This window comes from Pleurodeles waltl, chromosome 5, assembly GCF_031143425.1.
Source record: "Pleurodeles waltl isolate 20211129_DDA chromosome 5, aPleWal1.hap1.20221129, whole genome shotgun sequence".
Lineage (NCBI taxonomy): Eukaryota > Metazoa > Chordata > Amphibia > Caudata > Salamandridae > Pleurodeles > Pleurodeles waltl.
Window position 1 is genome coordinate 15251086 of NC_090444.1, and position 18340 is coordinate 15269425.

An 18340-nucleotide genomic window follows, 5' to 3' on the forward strand; every position below is an offset into this window, starting at 1 on the left:
GGTTGGACATTTATTTCTGACAAGGGCAGGAATAAAACGTTTTCCATGGTGGGAAAAAAGGCGCTGTAGGTTAAGTGAATTCACAATCACTGAGCAGATTCATATTTTGTATTGTATTGTATTGTAATAGTATTTATATAGGGCTTACTACCCTTGACGAGGTATCGAAGCACTTTTCGGCGAGTAGCACGCTACCCCGGAACCCAAAAGGAATTAGTGGTGGATTGGTATAGGGAAATATGAGTACAGTTTTAGTATTATTATGAGTTGATTTGAGAGGAGGATATGAGAGTTTGTTAGTTGGATTGACTGGAGTTACAGAGAGGTGGAGGAGGGAAGAATCCAGAAGTGTTAATTGGGAGTTTATGGTAATAGGATTTAGGGTTGGGATGAGTAAAGGGGGGATGGAGGAGGGAAGAGTCTGTTGAAAAGGTTAGGGAGATCATAGTAGCAGGGTGAGATAAATGAAGGGAGAATTTAGTAGGGTTGTTTGGGAGATCATGGTAGTAAAGTGAGGTTTGGATGAGTTAGATGTGGAAGAGAAGGGAAGAGCTTAGGCAGGGTTATTTAGGACATGAAAGTAGTAGAATGGATTTGCGATGAGTCAGAGTGGGAATGAATGATAGATTGATAGAGACATGATATATGGTGATGGGTAGACAAAGTGTGATATAAAATGAGAGCAGGGATTGATAAGTATCTAATATAGCAACTTATCTAGGAGCTATGCAATAACCTATAAACATGTGAAGCATAGAATAACATACACATATATATATATATGTATATATATATATATATATATATGCACACACACACACATACGTACACACATGAATACACACACATATGCACACATATATGTACATACATATACATATTTAAACCATGTGTAACATTAGTTAATCAGGTTTAAAGAGTATGTGTGTAGGTTATTGTTATGACATAGTAGCAATACATATTTTCTAAAGAACTATATATAACTAGAATATACACATAATCAGATAAAAAATATTTATCAACATAGGCATATGCAGTCCATAGCTGTTTGAATATGGTGGTTATGAAGGAAAGAGCCAACTCTTGAGTAGTTTTCTGAAGATAAGAAAGTTATCTGTGGCTCTTATAGTTGAGGGTAATGAATTCCATAGTTTGGCTGCTTGAACGGAGAAGGATGTACCACCTATAGTCTTTTTCTGGTATGGTGGTGTTCTAAGGCGGGGTGCCAATCCTGAGCAGAGGTTTCTTTGTTGAATGTATTTGGTTATTTTGTTTCTGATAAAAAGCGGTCCTGTTCCATGTATAGCTTTGTAGGTGATACAAAGCAGCTTGAAAGTGCATCTTCTGGCAACGGGTAACCAGTGTTTGTGCTCTCAAGGCAGGGGAGATGTGGGCTTGTGGCTTTATATGTAATAGTAGCCTGGCTGCGGAGTTCTGGATACGTTGTAGTTTTTTCATAATAGAGATGATCCATGGTAGAGGCCATTGGCATAATCCAGTTTGGATAGTACAAACAAGATAGTAGCTTGCACCTTGTGTGGAAATCCGAGGTGGGGGAAGATGCGTCGTAGAGTCTTCAAGGTGATGAAGCTTGTTTGTGCTAATTTGTCCACTTGGGCATTCATATTTAACTCGGAGTCCATGGTGATTCCAAGGTTTTTAACTTCCTTGGATAATTGAGGAGGTGGTCCGAGATCGTCAGGCCAGACGCACAGAAGGTCATCATTTTTCCAGTCACCACATATGAGTATTTCTGTTTTGGAGGTATTTAGTTTGAGATGGCTCCAGGTCATCCACTGATCAACGGCTCTGAGGCAACTGAAGATTTGTGAGTTTTCAATGTTTTTGGGGCATTATAATTTAAGTAGTATTTGTGTGTCATCTGCATAGTTGTAGCATGTGAGATGAAAATCATTGATCAGTTCTGGTAATGATATCATGTAGATGTTGAAAAGCAAAGGTTAGATGATTGATCCTTGGGGGACCACTGCTTTTGTGAGGTAGGGTTTGGACGAGAAGGGGGGCGAATAGATTATATTAGTTCTTTTTTGAAGGTAGGATATAATCCAGTCGAGAGCAGTCCCTTCTATGCCGGCTTTGTGGAGTCTTTGAATTAGGGTGTCATGGTCAACCGTATCAAAGGCAGCCGAGAGGTCCAAGAGAAGTAGTGCAGCAACTCCATTGCAGTCTGCAGTTTTTTTAAGATTATCCCAGATTGCTATGAGTGCCGATTCAGTGCCTCTTCCTGGGCGGAATCCAGTTAGGAAGTCTGAAAGTATAGAATTGTCTTCAGTTAGTTGTGACATCTTGGTGAATGCTGCTCTTTCTATCAGTTTGCGCCGGAATGGTCCATTTGTGATTGGTCTGTAGTTGTTGGGGTCTTGCAGGTCTATGTTTGTTTTCTTTAATAACGGTCATATGTATGCCTTTTTCAGGTCAGGTCAGGTCAGAGTTGTTGATGATTCTTCTTACATGTGTGGCAGCAGAAGTAGATAAAAGAATATTCTTGAAGATGTGTGGTGGGCAAGGGTCAGAAGGGCAACCGGAAGGTCTCCTTGCTTTGACCAAATCCATAAATTCACCTTGTGATATTTGTATGAAGGACTGTAGAGGCTGGGTTGGTTTATTCTTAGAGGGTAATTTAGGAAAGGGGTTGGTGCTGATGGTTTTCTTCTGTTTTAAATAGGACTCCAATGAGTCTGCCTTGGTTGTGTAATGAGTTGCTAGTTTGTTTGTGAAATCTTGAGTAGTGGGATGACTTCCTTCCATGCATGTAGGTTTTTGAATTTCATAGAGAATTTGATAAAATTCTTTGATTGCAGATTTAGCATTTTGAATTCTGTCTGAGGAGTACCCTTTCTTAGCTTTTTTGATTGATGATTTGTATATTCTGTTAAGTTTGTGTAGCTGCAGTTTGTCTTGACTGTTGTTTGTTTTGAGCCAGGTCCGCTGCAACTTTCTGATTTGTTGCTTTATCTTTTTAAGCTCTGTGTTTCTCCAAGGTGTTGGTTTTCTTTTGTCCTGTTTAGTTTTTCTGAGTGGTATTATGATATCAAAAGCTTCCCGTAGCCACTCATTTATAGTTGGAACAGAATTGATTGTATCTAGATCTGTGTTGGCTGTTAGTTGTGTTTCTAAGTCATCAAAATTGAGTTTGCTCCAAGGTCGATAGGTGCATGTATGTAAGTAGTTGTGGGGTGTGTTGATTTGTGGAGTTTTATGTCGGAAAGTTATCAGATGGTGGTCTGACCACGTGATTGGCGTGATGCTATGAACAGTAACTAGTTCAGGCTTTGCAAAAATTACATCTAGGGTGTGTCCAGCGATGTGTGTGGGATTGTGTACAATGTAGGTTCAATTCGACTAGGCCAGTGGTGATATTGTTTGGATGGGGCATATTGGGTTTGTCAAACCAAATGTTTAGGTTCCCAAGAATGCATAGGTTGGAGTATAGTGTAATAAGGTTTGAGACTGTGTCTAGAAAAGCATCTGGGAATGTGGAGTTGTTAGGTGGAGGTCTGTAAAGGAGGAGAAAGTTACAGGAGGAAGTTGGAGTAGGGTGGCATCTGGTAAGGAGGGCTTCACAACCTTGTATGGTGATGTTGTCTGTTTTGCTGAGGTTCAATGCCTGTTTGAATATAATAGCTAGTCCACCTCCTCTCTTGCCTATACGGTTTTGTGTGATGGTTTGATTGTCCGGAGGAAGGGCTTCATGCAACACTGGGGCCATGTCATCTCCCAACCATGATTCCGTTATGAATAGTAAGTCAGGTTGTGTGTCTGTGAGCAGGTCGTAGATGTGGTGCTTGTTTTTTGAGAGTGACGGAGCATTTATGAGCTGGCAGTTTAGAAAAAGTGTGTTAGTGGCGGTGTTGTTTTGTTTAGGAGAAGGGTAAGCAGTATATTTTGAGCCTGTAGCAGGTGTGTTGTTAGTTGTGTTAACTGTGTGAGGGTCACAATATTCTTGTTTTTCAATATAGTGTTCCTTTTCCAGCAGGTTTAGGAGGCATTTTGTTTGGTCTGTGTGTGTGGGTGGTGGACTTGGTGGCTGAGAGAGACATGAAGAGTGTACTGTTTTTTGTAGGGTAGCCTTATTACGTAATAGACAAGGGGATTCAAAGTTGTTAAGAGTAACATGTTGTTTATTTTGTTTGTGTCTGTTTAGTGTGGATGGAGTATGGGTTGGGGGTGGTGAAGGAGCATGTGGATCATAATGTAAGGCTCTGAATTGTGCAATGGAGGAGAGGCAGGTGAATGCATGTTGCTGTGTTGGGGTGCTTGTGGTAGATGTTTGTGAAGAGTGAGAATGTAGGGGTAAAGATTGGATGGGATTTGTATTCTTTGTGTAGTCATGAGGGTGGGAATGGGTGTGACGATAGGTATAATGAACGTTTGTGTTGATTTGATGCGATGATGTGTGTGGTCTGTATTGTTTTTGTGGAATGGTGAGAGGGAATATTGATGCAGTGGTTTTTGGTGAGGGATTTGTATGTGAGTTAGTGCTGGTGAGTAGAATTAGAGTATTACAGGGGGTGTTGATGTGTTTTGGAAATAAATGTAAGAGGTGTGTAAGAGGGGATGGGTGTGTGTCAGGGGCGTTTGTGTTAGTTGTGATGACTGGAAGAAGTAATGTGTGGTGGAGTGTGAGGATTGTATGGTTGAGCTTAATTGGTGAAGAGAGGGGAAGGGCGTTTGTAGATGGTGTGTTGGAAAGCTGGGTTTAGGAATTGTCATGATGAAAGGTGGTCTGTGTGGAGCAAACAGAGGATAGTGTTGTTGGTTTGTATGAACAGGGAATGTGTATCTGGAAGTCTGAAAGTAATGTATAGTGTGGTTTTGTGTTGTGTGGGCAATGGCAGTAGGTGTTAGTGGGAGTGAACAGAGTAGTGTTTCCTGTGAGAATGAAGGTGTTTTACTGTTGTAGTTGTGGTGGATATGTGTATAGGTGTTGTAAATGTGGTATTGTGTTGGATGATGGTACATTGCAATCTGTATGTCGTCAGTTTGTGATGCAGGAGTTGGATGTCTTAGCTGAGAATGTGTTTGCATGTTGATGGTTGTGTAGGGAGTAAGTTCCTCTTTAGTAAATGGAAAATTGGGCAGCATTTCTGGTCCTAGGCCCTACCAGTCCCAACCTGGCCCAAACAGGCAGCTGCCCTTTTCCTCTTTACCCTTCACCTTGACGCCCGGGCTGAGACGCCCTTAGCCCTAGGTTTAAATAGCCCTACTGGCCAATAGAAGCCTACTCCTAACCCTAACCAATCAGATTTGTAACCCTAATTCAAACAACCAATGGGAGACTCAGCCCTAATCACCAATCAGACCCCTAATCCTGACAACCAATCACAAGCTCAGCCCTAAAAACCAGGAACCAATCAGAATCTCAGACCTAATACAAATCACAAGCCCAACTCTAATCCCTAAACCAATAGAAAGACCAGCCCCCAACAACCTATCACAACACCATATGCAACAACCAATAGAAACGTATATAAGGGCCAAGTTAACTGAAGTCCAGTCCCTGTGGGAAGGGAGGAGGCAGCTGCTGCTCTATTCAGTATCTCCTTGGATACAGACAGGTTAAATCCACACTTCTAAGCTAGCAGAGTCTACTTTCCAGGTAAGTGAGAGATTGACAAAAAACACTGAAATACTGCTTGTCGCACACTCTGAAATGTGGCTTTTTTAAGGCACAAAACAGGGGATGCAGACAGTGTCTAAACACAATTTAAATCACAGAAACAAATTAAGCAATCTCCTAAACACAATCTGCAAGATGTATGTAGCCTTTTTACTTAGAAAAAGGTGGGGGGGGGACTTTTTATGCAGTCTTGTGCCACAAACTAGTAGGGGAATCTCACACAGTCATGGCTAAAAACACCACTTTAAAAGGCCAAGCTGTCTAAAACACAGAGAATCTACAGTAAACAGGCACAGGTAGTAGTAAAAAACACTTTTAAACAAATAATAAGCTTTCCCAGAAAAGTCTGGGGCTCCTTACCTAGGTCTTTTAGGAATCCTGGATCACTTGGCTGTATTAGGGCACAGGGACAATGCTGGGGTCACAAAATGGAGGTGGCTGTCTTGGGGTTCCTTCCACAAACTTAAGGGGCCAGAGCAGGTGTTGGAGGAGGGCTCAGGTTGCCTGGGACTCAAAGAGCCAATCAGCTAGGCCCAGCCCATGTGGAAAAAGAGGAGGCAGCTGCTGCTCTATTCAGAATCTCCTTGGATACAGACAAGCTAGCAGAGTCTACTTTCCAGGTAAGGGAGAGATTGTAAAAAAATACTGAAATATTTCTTGTTGCGCTCTCTGAAATGTGGCGGTTTTTAAGGCAAAAAACAGGAGATATTTGCTCAGGCAAACATTGAATTCACAGACGTTTGCTAGGAGTATGGCTTCCAGGCCCATGTTGCATGTCCTGATGGAAATGAGAAGCCAGGTACTTGAGATGTGTCCAAAATATGTAGTTTATTCCAACAGAATGAATCCACGCCAGATCCCCAACACAGCAGCTTCAAAGTGTTCCAACTTACATCAACAAATTCTAGGACATTAAATAACATATGACCATTCTACTCCTACAGCGTTCCATTTTTTAAAGAACAGTGAAACAGAAACTACAATACCCATATAACAGCCTACTTCTGTACAACCTTGAGAAGGCCTGAAGCTCATGGATCTGCATAATATGCAAGGGCATATGCCAGCCGGTACACTTGCTTTCTTTAAGAATTCAGCCCACGATTTATCTTCATGTTGCCTATAATGGTTTCACCCAGATTCTCCTTTATTTATATGTTTAATATTGTCATGCATAAAACATCTTTTACTAAATGAGACTTCAAACAAATGTAATTGAAGTTGCACTGTAGTTTGACACAATGTTGTTTTTTCAAGTTTCACATTGTAGTGTACATTTTATGTTAAAGGCAATCACCAGTCTTGCTTTCTGGCTTCTTCGGGGATTTACCTGTAATCAGGTAGTGTCTGGGACCACTGTAAGTAGCCTTAAATTGTTAATTTTTGCAAACATACATACACATTTTTTACCATGAGACCACTGTGAGTAATACAGGCTGAGCTTACAGTTCAGTGCATGTCCTTAGAGCATAGTACAGGCTTTGTAATACTGAATCATACATACACGTTTGAACTACATGTACAAATATTGCTTTATTTGCAGACAATCCTCTTTTACAGATCCACACTCTGCCTGTAAATTGCCTACGGGTTTGTGCTTAATGGGGTTGGGCTTCCTTGTGTAGGAAACAAAAAACAATTGAAAAATTGTTGTCCTCCACCCCAAACAATATATCTTGTGTCTCCGCCAGTAGGAATTCCACACCCCTAGATGGTTGTGCGCTACAGACCTCCATCTAACCTTTCCATTTTACCCCTTAATATACAGCCTGTGGCCTACAAGATGGTACTGGATTGATAGAGAAACAGACGTCCACAGTGAAGCAAAGATGACTTTGCATCTGGAAAAATTTCCCTTTGGGCCACCTAAACCAATTAATCATCTTCATTTTCCAATGCAGGCAATCCAGGTGAGTCAGTGCATAAGATTCATCTGACCAGGAGCAGGGTGTGTGGTAATTCCTGAGATCAGTCCTTTAGACCATACAAGATCTTCTCACAAGTGTATCCCACACGGAGTCAGTCACACAAACTTGACTGAACCCAGCCCCTGGTGATACAAGGGAGGTTAAGCTATCAGGGGCCAGTGATGTAGCAAGGTGCCATGGGCCCCACTACAAGTTGGCCCTCCAGTTAGTTGGTAAAGAGAACTATGCCTGTGAATTCATATGCCACTACCATCCCTCACTGGTGAAAAGAGGTAAGATTGTCAGACAGGTAGGCGGGATACCGCATTTGATGGCAAAACATGCTTCTGGGGGCATTTATTTGTTGGAAACCATTTAGTAGAATTTGAATATCAACAGTACATTTGCGCAAACAAATTAAAACCAAGGGGTTCACAAAACGCACAGACACACAGAGTAAGCTGTACACAATTGGAGGCATGCTGCTTTCTTCTGCACAACACACTTACAGGAGGGAGACTACAAGGAAAGCATAGCCTTCCATCATGATTTGATGGGACATCACAGAGGAAATATAGATTTAAAGGGATCCAGTGACTTGCCACCGCCCTGCCCTCCTTGTATCAGAACCAATGAGATCTAGGAACAGTAAGAGCAGAGATCTGATGAAGCCACCTGAGTGGGTTAACAATGCTCCATAAAAGTCTCCCAGTCATCTGAGCACTTCGCGATGCACACTTCGAAAAGAAATGAGCTGCGGTAGCCAGCAGCATGGCCTGTCCTTTACTAGTCATGCTGCTTGAGACCCATATGTACTCCTTGACTACTGGCCTGGAACTAACTTCAGGAACAATTTCTGCCAGTAACTAGTGGATTACTCATGATGGGGACATGACAAAAGGACCCTCAGGTCTGGGGCTGTCCCAGGACATCGGCTCACTGCACTTACCCGACTCTTTGCAGCGCACGGAGACCAGCTAGCACTTATCAAGGCACACAGGCTGGTGTAGTCCTTGGCCTTGACACCCTTGCGTAGATTTGAGCAGATGGCACACCCTGCCGTCCCACCCTTAATGAGCACCAGCCAGGTTGATGCATTGACCCCCCACCCTTGGCTGGTGTGGTCTTTGGCCTTGACACCCATGCATAGTTGTGAGCAGATAACACACTCTGCCGTCTCACCCTTGATAAGCACCAGCCAGGTTGATGCATTGACCACCCCATGGGAGGCATACAGGCTGGTGTGGTCCTTGGCCTTGACACCCGTGCGTAGGTGTGAGAAAATGGCACACCCTGCCGTCCCACCCTTGATGAGCACCAGCCAGGTCAATGCATTGACCACCCCCTGGGAGGCACATAGGCTGGTGTTGTCCTTGGCCTTAACATCCTTGCGTAGGTGTGAGGAGATGGCACACCCTTCTGTCCCACCCTTGATTAGCACCAGCCAGGTCGATGCATTGACCACCCCCTGAGAGGCAGACAGGCTGGTGTGGTCATTGGCCTTGATGCCTTTATGTAGGTGTGAGCAGATAGCAGACTCTGCCGTCCCACCCTTGATGAGCACCAGCCATGTCGATGCATTGATCACCCCCTGGGAGGTGCACAGGCTGGTGTGGTCCTTGGCCTTGACACCCATGCATAGGTGTGAGCAGATAGCACACCATGCCATCCCACCCTTGATGAGCACCAGCCAGGTTGATGGATTGGCCACCCTCTGGGAGGCGCACAGGCTGGTGTGGTCCTTGGCCTTGACACCCTTGAGTAGGTCTGAGCAGATAGTGTGAGCAGATGGCACACCCTGCCATTCCAAGCTTGATGAGCACCAGCCAGGTTGATGCATTAAGCACCCCCTGGGAGGAACACAGGCTTTTGTGGTCCTTGGCGCTGACACCTTTGCGTAGGTGTGAGCAGATACTGCACCCTGCTGTCCCACCCCTGATGAGCACCACAGATCATCCTCGTAGAACAACCTCCTACCGATCTCCGTGAACAGTGGCTCTGACCTGCCCATCCCTTCCCCAAGGACGAAGCCTTAGACGGATTCTCTCAGACATCTTCTGAACAGGCGACAAGTAAACCAAATGGGTGTTGTTTTGTTTAAAAATTAAGTATTACTCCTGAATATATGAAATCAAGAAAGAGGGGACGTCTTAAGGTGTACTTACACTTTAACTTGAAGAGGGTATTTTTTTAATTGAAAAAAGTAGTAATTTTGTTTTCTGCAGCGATTGAAGTAGGAGATGGTGTCAGGTTATAGTCTGAGGGTGAAATTGCTTTGTTTGGCCTGCTGTGGGAAAGTGAGTGTATTGCAAAAATAATTTGGAAAAATTACATTTGCTGGTAAGAAGCAAGAAATAGTTTATTGAGGGGAAAATAGGCAACACTCTGAAGATTCGGTAATATAAAATGGGAAAGGAGCTGGTAGAAGAGGAGGACCGGTTGAATGTACAATCTGGCTTACAGTTGTTGCAGGAATATGTGCCTCGGAGTAAGTATGTACATATACTCTGCAGAACTGTAGCATAGGGTGACTTACGGCTTCACACATAATATATGTTCCTTTCTCTGTGAGAAGAAACACACTTAGCACCTCATGGTCCGGCCACCCTGGCTAGAGACTATTGGAGGTTTACTTTTACCAGGGTTGGGTATGTAACTGCGTAATCTTAGAGTCTGTTGTTTCCAGATATGTCAGGACGTGGAGTGGGATGACGTGTGTCCAAGTCTGTTTGGGGCATTGAAAACCTAGCATCTCACTCCAACATCCAGCCACCTGCAAAAATGCAAAACACTTATAGCATGTGGCTCTTACACTGTGTGTTCCTGCGTGCGCTGTCCATAGGAGCTCTCCTAGGTGCGGAGTCTAATTCAGAGTGTTTTCCTCTCTTGTGAAAGGCTATGCCATTATCAGCTCGGATGTCCTCATCAGGATTAAAGCTGATCAAGGGCCGGATCTCTGCGATGGACGAGTGCTGCAGAGACGAGAGGGCAGATCTGGTAAGTTGTGATGTTTCATGTGACCTGGTTAGGTATGATTGGCCTCAGAGAAGTGCAATAGCTCTTTGCCTGGGCTTTTTGAAGATGTCTCTAATCCAGGGTGAAGCCCATTGATACTTGTTTGTGTGACCTGTATGGGCAGTGTTTGTGGACCTTTCACCAGAACACTATTCTAACAGATAGAGCTGCAGTAGCATTAAGGGGACACTTGGACATGATGCAAAACATGGTAGAAATAACTGGATTGTGCCATCATAGTAACACAAATGTTTGGGTCTCATATACTCTGGGCGACAGCAGAGGACAGGTAACCTGAATAGGGTGCAACCATATACCATGCGCTCCTGAGGAGAGCCCAAATACCTGCCTTCAACATCTACACTCAGGGGACCAGCCTGACTCTGAAATGTTTCTTCATTGTGATTATAGAAATGTTCTTGGCCAGATTTCCCACTTTAAAGTGATTTGATACCTAAACATAAGGGACCAGTTCTGGTGAGAAGCTTTGTATGCCTTGCTTAAGAAGCCATCAGAAATCCAAGGCAGATTCTCTCAATCAACTTCCTAACAAGAGTGTCAGACTCCATTTGGGAGAACACAAGGCAAGCAGGGGCTGCTGTCTCTCAGCTGTGGGGGACTGGATTAGTTTTCCTCTAATGTCCCATGGCCCATCCTATTATGGCGCCTTAAAACTGGGTGACTGCAACCCCTTTAACACATGACCCTTGGTGGTAGCAATGGGGAGCAGCCACAGGCTTCTCAGGAGGTTAGTGTGAGGGTGGGACAAGGTCAGTAATCGACAATCCCCCTAAAGCTCAATAACTGATTGTCCAACCCTGTGCTTGTCTTCATACACAAGAAAGTATTTTAATGCATTTTAAAACTAAACACTGCACACTATAAGATGAAGGTACTTTGGATCTCCAGTTCAGGCCCACTCTACCTAGGGCAAGTGTACCCCTGATGCTCTCCCTGTGACCCTGCTTCTATGACCAGAGCAAGACTGTGGTCAGGCACAAGTTCTCTGCTACCTCCTGTTTTGCTTGACTAATGACTGAGCTGAAACACTAATGCACTGACAAAAATCTCTGGAATGCACTTCTTAGTCTAAAGAAGACATTTATTAATTCACTTTGCAAGGTTCGTAAATGAGATTAGCATGCTGAAAGTACACGTTTGAAAATGGTCACAGCAATTAATTGAAAACATGTACAAATGATTCTCCACTGCAATACACACAGCAAATATATGTATCTATATTGCAATGCAAAGCAAATAATGAATTTAAAAAATGCATCACCATCAGGCAAGGGAAAATCTGCTTCATCTCCCTCCTAATCAGCATCAGATCGCCAGATCCCAGAATCGATCATGGAGAGAGAGATCAATTATCCTCACGGGCGGGAAGGATGACATACCTGAGTGTCCTGAGCATGTCCGAGATCTGAGTCACTCTCCGGTCTATCTGGTCTCGGCCTCTTATACTTTGAACAAACAAGAGAGGAGAATTCTAGAAACTCCCACCCACTCCATAAGTTTATTATTCAAAAAATGCTGGTTGCTTTAGGCCAGCTTTAAAAAGAACACGTCGGGAATAGGCCAAAATCCCAAGGTGCCCTCTATCAAAACAAAACCGTTCCCTGCCATCCTAATACATTCTTACCAGCCTAGGCCCGTGGTGAGAAAGAACACACAAAAAACGTAGACTAAAAACATGAGCACATTCTATAACGTTGAAAAATACGTGCAGCTTTTAATGTGGCGGTGGCTAATGCTAAAATAAAGTCAATAGGAAAAATAATGTTGGTGGTCACTAATGTGACGGTGTGCTGTTAGGCTAAGTGCAACGTGGAGTCAGTGGTCAAAACACAAATATCATTACACCCCTCCATGCCGAGCTGTGCTCTCAGTCTTATGGTTTCTCACCAGTGCAAGTTCTTGTGGTGGCTGTCGGGCAGGGTCACGGTATGAGTCAATCCTCCTCTGCCTTTCCCACATGGAACATGCGCCAACCTGGGTGCATCAACACTCTGCTCACATCCCAGAAACAGATGTAGGGACCACTTCTTAAAGGCAGACAGCAGTCACTAACAGGATTGCTGGTATTCTTTGGGGAAGACGGGTCCTCGTCTGGGCAGACAGTTAGCTGGGGCTCAGAGTTCATGGGTCACTGCAGGTCCATCTCCTTTGGCGGTGGTGCATTTCCAATGTCGTATTAACTTGATGTCAAGTATGTGGCTGCTCAGCTGGGCAGGTTCTAGAGTCAAGGTGTCCATGCAGTCTGCTTCAGCTCACTATTACTACTTGCAGCAGGTGGACCACTTCAAGTTGCTTACAGTTCACGTTGTAGGACAGTTCGGGCAATCTTCAGCCCAGTGGTTTGGGCTAGCTCCACTTAGGCTTGCATCATTTTTATTACACTTCTGACAAGTGCCAGAAGCTAGCAGCTTCAGAGAGGATGAAAGGCTCCAGCCCAGAAGGATTCTGGTCAGGCTCTAAGTACTCTCTGGTGGATGGACCCTCCGCTGCGGGTCACACTGGCAGTTGTCTTCTTCTTTCTCTCAGATCAGACTCCAGGGGATGTGCCCTCCACTCTGGGTAGCTGCCTGTCAGCTCTTACCACCTGATGTGCGTGTACAGCAGTCTTCTGGGCACTCTGTGGTGTATCCCCTCCTTCTTCAAAGAGAATTTGGAACTGGAACCAAAATTAGGTCATCAGGTCCCACTTTTTTACAGTCACAGCAGACAGGAGCTGTGTGTGCTCTGTCTACGATTTCAGGACAAGTTTCATTAATTCACCTCTTTTGTGTTCTTTCCCAGCTGACCTCTAGATTCAGCCTCTGTGTAGAGTGATGCTGCTCACAGCAAGGTTGTCTACAAGATGGAGCAGCCGCAATAGAGGCAAAAAGAGGTGTGAGCACTCTGCATCTGGCTATGAAGAGCCGGTATGAATAGTGATCAGGACAAGAGATAAAAGGCTGACCCCACTGAAGGATCCTTCTCACTGTAAACAACAGAAACTGTAGTCCCATCCATTATCCCCACTGTCGCCCAAATGGCAGTGTTCAGGAAGACTAATCAGCAGCTCCTCGCAGCAAAAGGACTTTGTCAAATGTCTAAGGGGAGCTCTGCCTCCTCTTCTTTCTCTTCTGTGACATGGTTTCCTCCATTCAATATAAGGAATGTCAGTAACCGACTTAACTGTCTGGGGAATTAACCTCACCTCCATTGTATTCACATGGCACCGGGGCTTCCGAAATGGGACACAAATGCCTCCTTCACTCTGGTTCACTCAGACATGCGTTATGCACAACAAAACGTCCATGCACACATACATACACTATCACTAAAGGACAAGAAAAAACAGTGCATCCACCCCCCCAGGGGTGGGTAACCACCAGGGCATGCTTCAACATTGGGCTGCTGCTAACACACTCCTACGTAAACCCACGTCAGAGTGGAGCAGTAAGGGTGGGGAACAAAAAATGTTACGCAACAACACAAACGGGGACCAGAACAAACAACAGAATATAAAACTGTCTCAGGAAACGGACCCTTCCTTAATTTTATTATGGGACCGCCTGGACAGGATTAAAATTGGACCCCCTGGTGATGATCTCAGGATGCCATTAGCTGTTCACCCCAGTACCTGTTTATTAGTTATCATGTTTCTTCCATTTCCTGCTGGGTCAATCGCCTTCATCAGGACCTCCACAGGTACCCGTTATTACTCTCCCTTACCTGTCATAGATCAGGGCTTATATCACTCTGTGTGTCCGGGAACATTTCTCCCTGGTCGTATACACACTTTGGGTTATCTGTAATGTGAAGGGTAGAGAACCAGAAAATCACACAGGCAAATATTCTTATTGCATTGGAAAATATTTTCCTTCCAGTATCTCCCTACCCCCCCACAAAATATTCTTTTGTTATCTATTTGTCCACATATCCATGTAGATGCGTGCAGTTAATCCCCATTTCTCAAAATAAATCCTTTTCACCTTGAGATATTCCTGTGGTTTACACCATCACCCAGGTTCACCACCAAGTAGTGAGCTTATCATCTTTAAATAAAAACAATCTTACACTCACTGAGTTTCCATTAAATCACTTTACAACCAGGCGCCAGGTGGGTCCACCACCCTGTAGTCACACACTAAATAAAGTGAAGGGAGATCATCTTTATATCCAAGCACAACTCCCAGATAAAACAAATCCTGGAATTCCTTAAATTCACAAACATATTATGTGCCCATTGACCCTCATGGGTCCTCGTTCATTCCCTTTCCCCCAATATCTGTGTTAATGGTATTCACGAGAAATATTCAAAAGACTACAATATTATGCACAGTCAGTCATCCTTCCGTCCGTGGGCACAAATGCCACTTGTCACCCCCTACTTCTTACTTCAACAAGGGACCAGTGCCTCCTAATACGCCGCCTCCCGGCTCCATGTATGGAACCGGGCCAGTTACTCAGGTCCTCTGGTATTCCTCCACTAACAGCAGCGCGTCATCGCGTAGTCCGTCTCCGCCCTCTTCCAGTAGTTGTCCACCTCCCTTTGTCTATTTCTGGCCCATATCGGCAGCCATGTTAGAGGTATTATTGTCATACGCGCACTAAGAAATAATATGGAAACGATCTGCCTCTAGCACCATTTTAGATGTGCAAAAAAAATGTGTGTGCAAATTGGATCAAAAAATAAAGGTGCAAATAAGAGATAAAAAATGAAAAATATGAAATAGAAATTATTAACATAATTTATCAATGCTCTATTGCCACTTACTCTTCTCCTAAGTGCCCATACCTAATCAGTAAGAGACCTTATCCCCGACTAAACAGATATCACAAGAAATCGGAAAGCAGGGGGATAAAAAAGAAGAAAGGGGAAGAGAGGGCAAAAAGCAACAGGAAGAGGAGGGGGTGAGGGGAGGGAAGAGGGATGAAAAAAAGGTGGGGGGAAAAGGGAAAGGGGGTCTGGGAGGAGGAAGGGGGCGTGCCCAGGGCGGGGCCCGGGGCTAATGGAGGTCTGAATGGGATTGGGCTGTCAAACCCCGGACGGAAAATACAATCGCCATATCTTTGAATATTGTTATAGTGACCAGCGGTAATCTACATCACTTTGCTGTCCATCTGTCAATTCACTCTAGCGGACCCCTTAATGACAATTTAGCTGATGCCAAGAGATATCATCATTCAAACCCTGTATGTGACTACGGATTCGATAAATCCATCGTTGTTCATGGTTGAATAAAAATTCACTTATATCTGTGCCATGGGTTGGCAGAGCTGGTTTATCTAATACCGTCCAGGTTAAATCATCTACTTGATGACCCATTTCAACAAAGTGTTTCGCCATTTTTGTTATTGTTTTTTTTTTACATCTGATGTTACCCCTATCTTCCATGATTCGAACTTTCACTTTCAGAGTTGTCATTCCTATATAGGGAAGATTACACGGGCACCAAATCAAGTATATCACATTTTCAGAGTTACAATTTGTGTGCTTCATCTGTACCCAAGGTGAGCCCAGACCTTTGTCAATTACTTTAGTATTCCTTCTTAAGTGACAAACACTACATGAGCTGCACATAGTGTGACCCCTTACTGGTGGTAAGTCCCGTATTGTGGGTTCTCTTTCAAGAGTTAGTTTTTGGAGTCTAGTGTGAACTAGTAAATTACGTAAATTTGCACTATTTTTGAAAGAGAACATCGTTTTTTCTACCTATAGGCAATCACTATTAAGAATCCTCCAATTCTTTTGATCTGGTTAGAGGCTGTATTAAAGGTCGTGACACAGACAGGTCGATTCACTTGTGGTCTAATCCTTTCTTCCAGGAGAGTCTCCCTATCACAGTGTCTCGCTCTTTCTTGGGCCCTTTGAATTATTTTCAACGGGTAATCTTGTTCCATCAATTTTAATTCAAGGGCCCCGAATTCCTCTTTGAAGTCTCTTAACTCAGAACAGTTCCTCCTAATACGGAGAAACTGTCCATACGGTAAAGTTTCCCTTAAGGATTTCGGATGGAAACTTTTAAAAAATAATAGGTTATTTCTATCTGTCAGTTTATGATAAACTTTGGTAATCAACGTGCCCCTTTCCCATTTAATTTCTAAGTCCAGGAAGGGTAATGATTCTCTCGTAATGGTGGCTGTGAACAAAAGAAGTGGATTTTGCTCATTTAGCCACTTGATGAATTGATCCAGGGACTGTCTGTCCCCTCTCCAAATTAGGAAGACTTTGGGCCTGATTACAACTTTGGAGGAGGTGTTAATCTGTCCCAAATGTGACGGATATACCACCAGCCGTATTACGAGTTCCATAGGATATAATGGACTCGTAATACGGCTGGTGGTATATCCGTCACTTTACCGTCACTTTTTGGACGGATTAACACCTCCTCCAAAGTTGTAATCAGGCCCATTGTCTATAAACCGACACCACAATCTTATCGAATTCTGCTGAAGTTGTTCCTCATTAAAAATGAATCTATGCTCAAAGTCCGCCACATATAGACAGGCTAAGCTAGGAACAAAGGTGCTGCCCATTGATGTACCGTGGACTTGGAGGTAGATCGTCCTATCGTATTCAAAAAAGTTTTTCATTAGGGCCAGATGTGCCAAATCAAGGATAAAAGATCTGGGTGTATTGTTATGCCAGCCCTGGTGATACAGAATATCTTCTATAACCCTAAAAGTCTCCACCTGGGGAATATTAGTATATAAAGACTCAATGTCAAGACCCACCAAGAAGTCTTTATCCAGATCAAAATCCATCTTATTGATCAAATTTAACACATCTCTTGTATCTTTAACATAGGATTGACTCTTCAGCACCAATGGTTTAAAAAATAAATCACAAAATTGCGATAAAGGTTCCAAAAGGGCCCCAATCCCTGAAACTATAGGGCGGCCTGGAGGGGGTCTGGTGGGTTTATGGACTTTCGGGAGAATAGAAAAGTAAGGGGTCACTGGTTTCTTGTTACATAAAAATAACCCCTCCTTATCTGTAATCCACCCATTAGTAAGTGCCTCCTCCACCAGAATTCGAATCTCCCTCTGGATTTCCCTCGTGGGGTCCTCTGTCAGAATCCCATAATTCTGGGCATCCGATAAGAGCCGTAAGCATTCCTGATGGTATGTCTCCCTATTCTAGATCATGATCCCCCTCCCTTATTTGCTGGTTTTATAATGATGGATAAGTTCTGGTTGAGGTCCCATATGGCCTCCTTCTCAGGTCTAGACAAATTCATAAATGCATGTTCTGTATTATCCCCAAGGGCCTCTACATCATGGATCACTGCTCGTTCAAAGACCTCTACTTCGTCTGGTAACTGAGCCAAAGTAGGGGTGAAAGTCGATTTTGGTCGTAAATTAGTGTCTCCCTGAGGTTGAGTACTCTCTTCATTTTTATCAAAAATACTCTCTGACGTATTAGTCTAAAAAAATTCTGCTAGCTCCTGTCTTAGTTTAAAGCTGTCCATCCTATTTGTGGCGACAAAGCGTACTCCCCTTTTAAGAACTTGCTCCTGTGGAGCTGTAAGGGTGATATCTGACAGATTCATAACAAGGTTTAATCCTTGCTCGTCCCTGGTGGAAATCCCCGGGACTTGCTCCTGGTCACTCGTTGGTTCAGATCTTCCCTTTGCAGATGTTGACCGGTCTTTTGCCTCATTCTTCCTCTTGTTCTTCCATGCCCTAAAAATTTTGATTACCCTGTTGGAACTGGTAAGGTGGGTAGGTTTGTAAGGGTGGAAAGTATGGTGGCCAACCGTTCCCCTGACCCATCCCCGAT

At 43.8% G+C, this 18340-nt stretch overlaps 1 protein-coding gene across 2 annotated transcripts in view; it reads left to right on the top strand.

The window, feature by feature from the left end:
* The window catches only part of LOC138295280 (zinc finger protein 436-like), a 140568-nt gene that overhangs the window by 29231 nt on the left and 92997 nt on the right, over window positions 1-18340 (top strand). For both annotated transcript variants that reach the window (XM_069233477.1, XM_069233476.1), the window contains exon 3: window positions 10444-10545. In XM_069233477.1, coding sequence (XP_069089578.1) covers window positions 10444-10545 — 102 coding nt within the window. The remainder of the gene's footprint in view (window positions 1-10443; window positions 10546-18340) is intronic.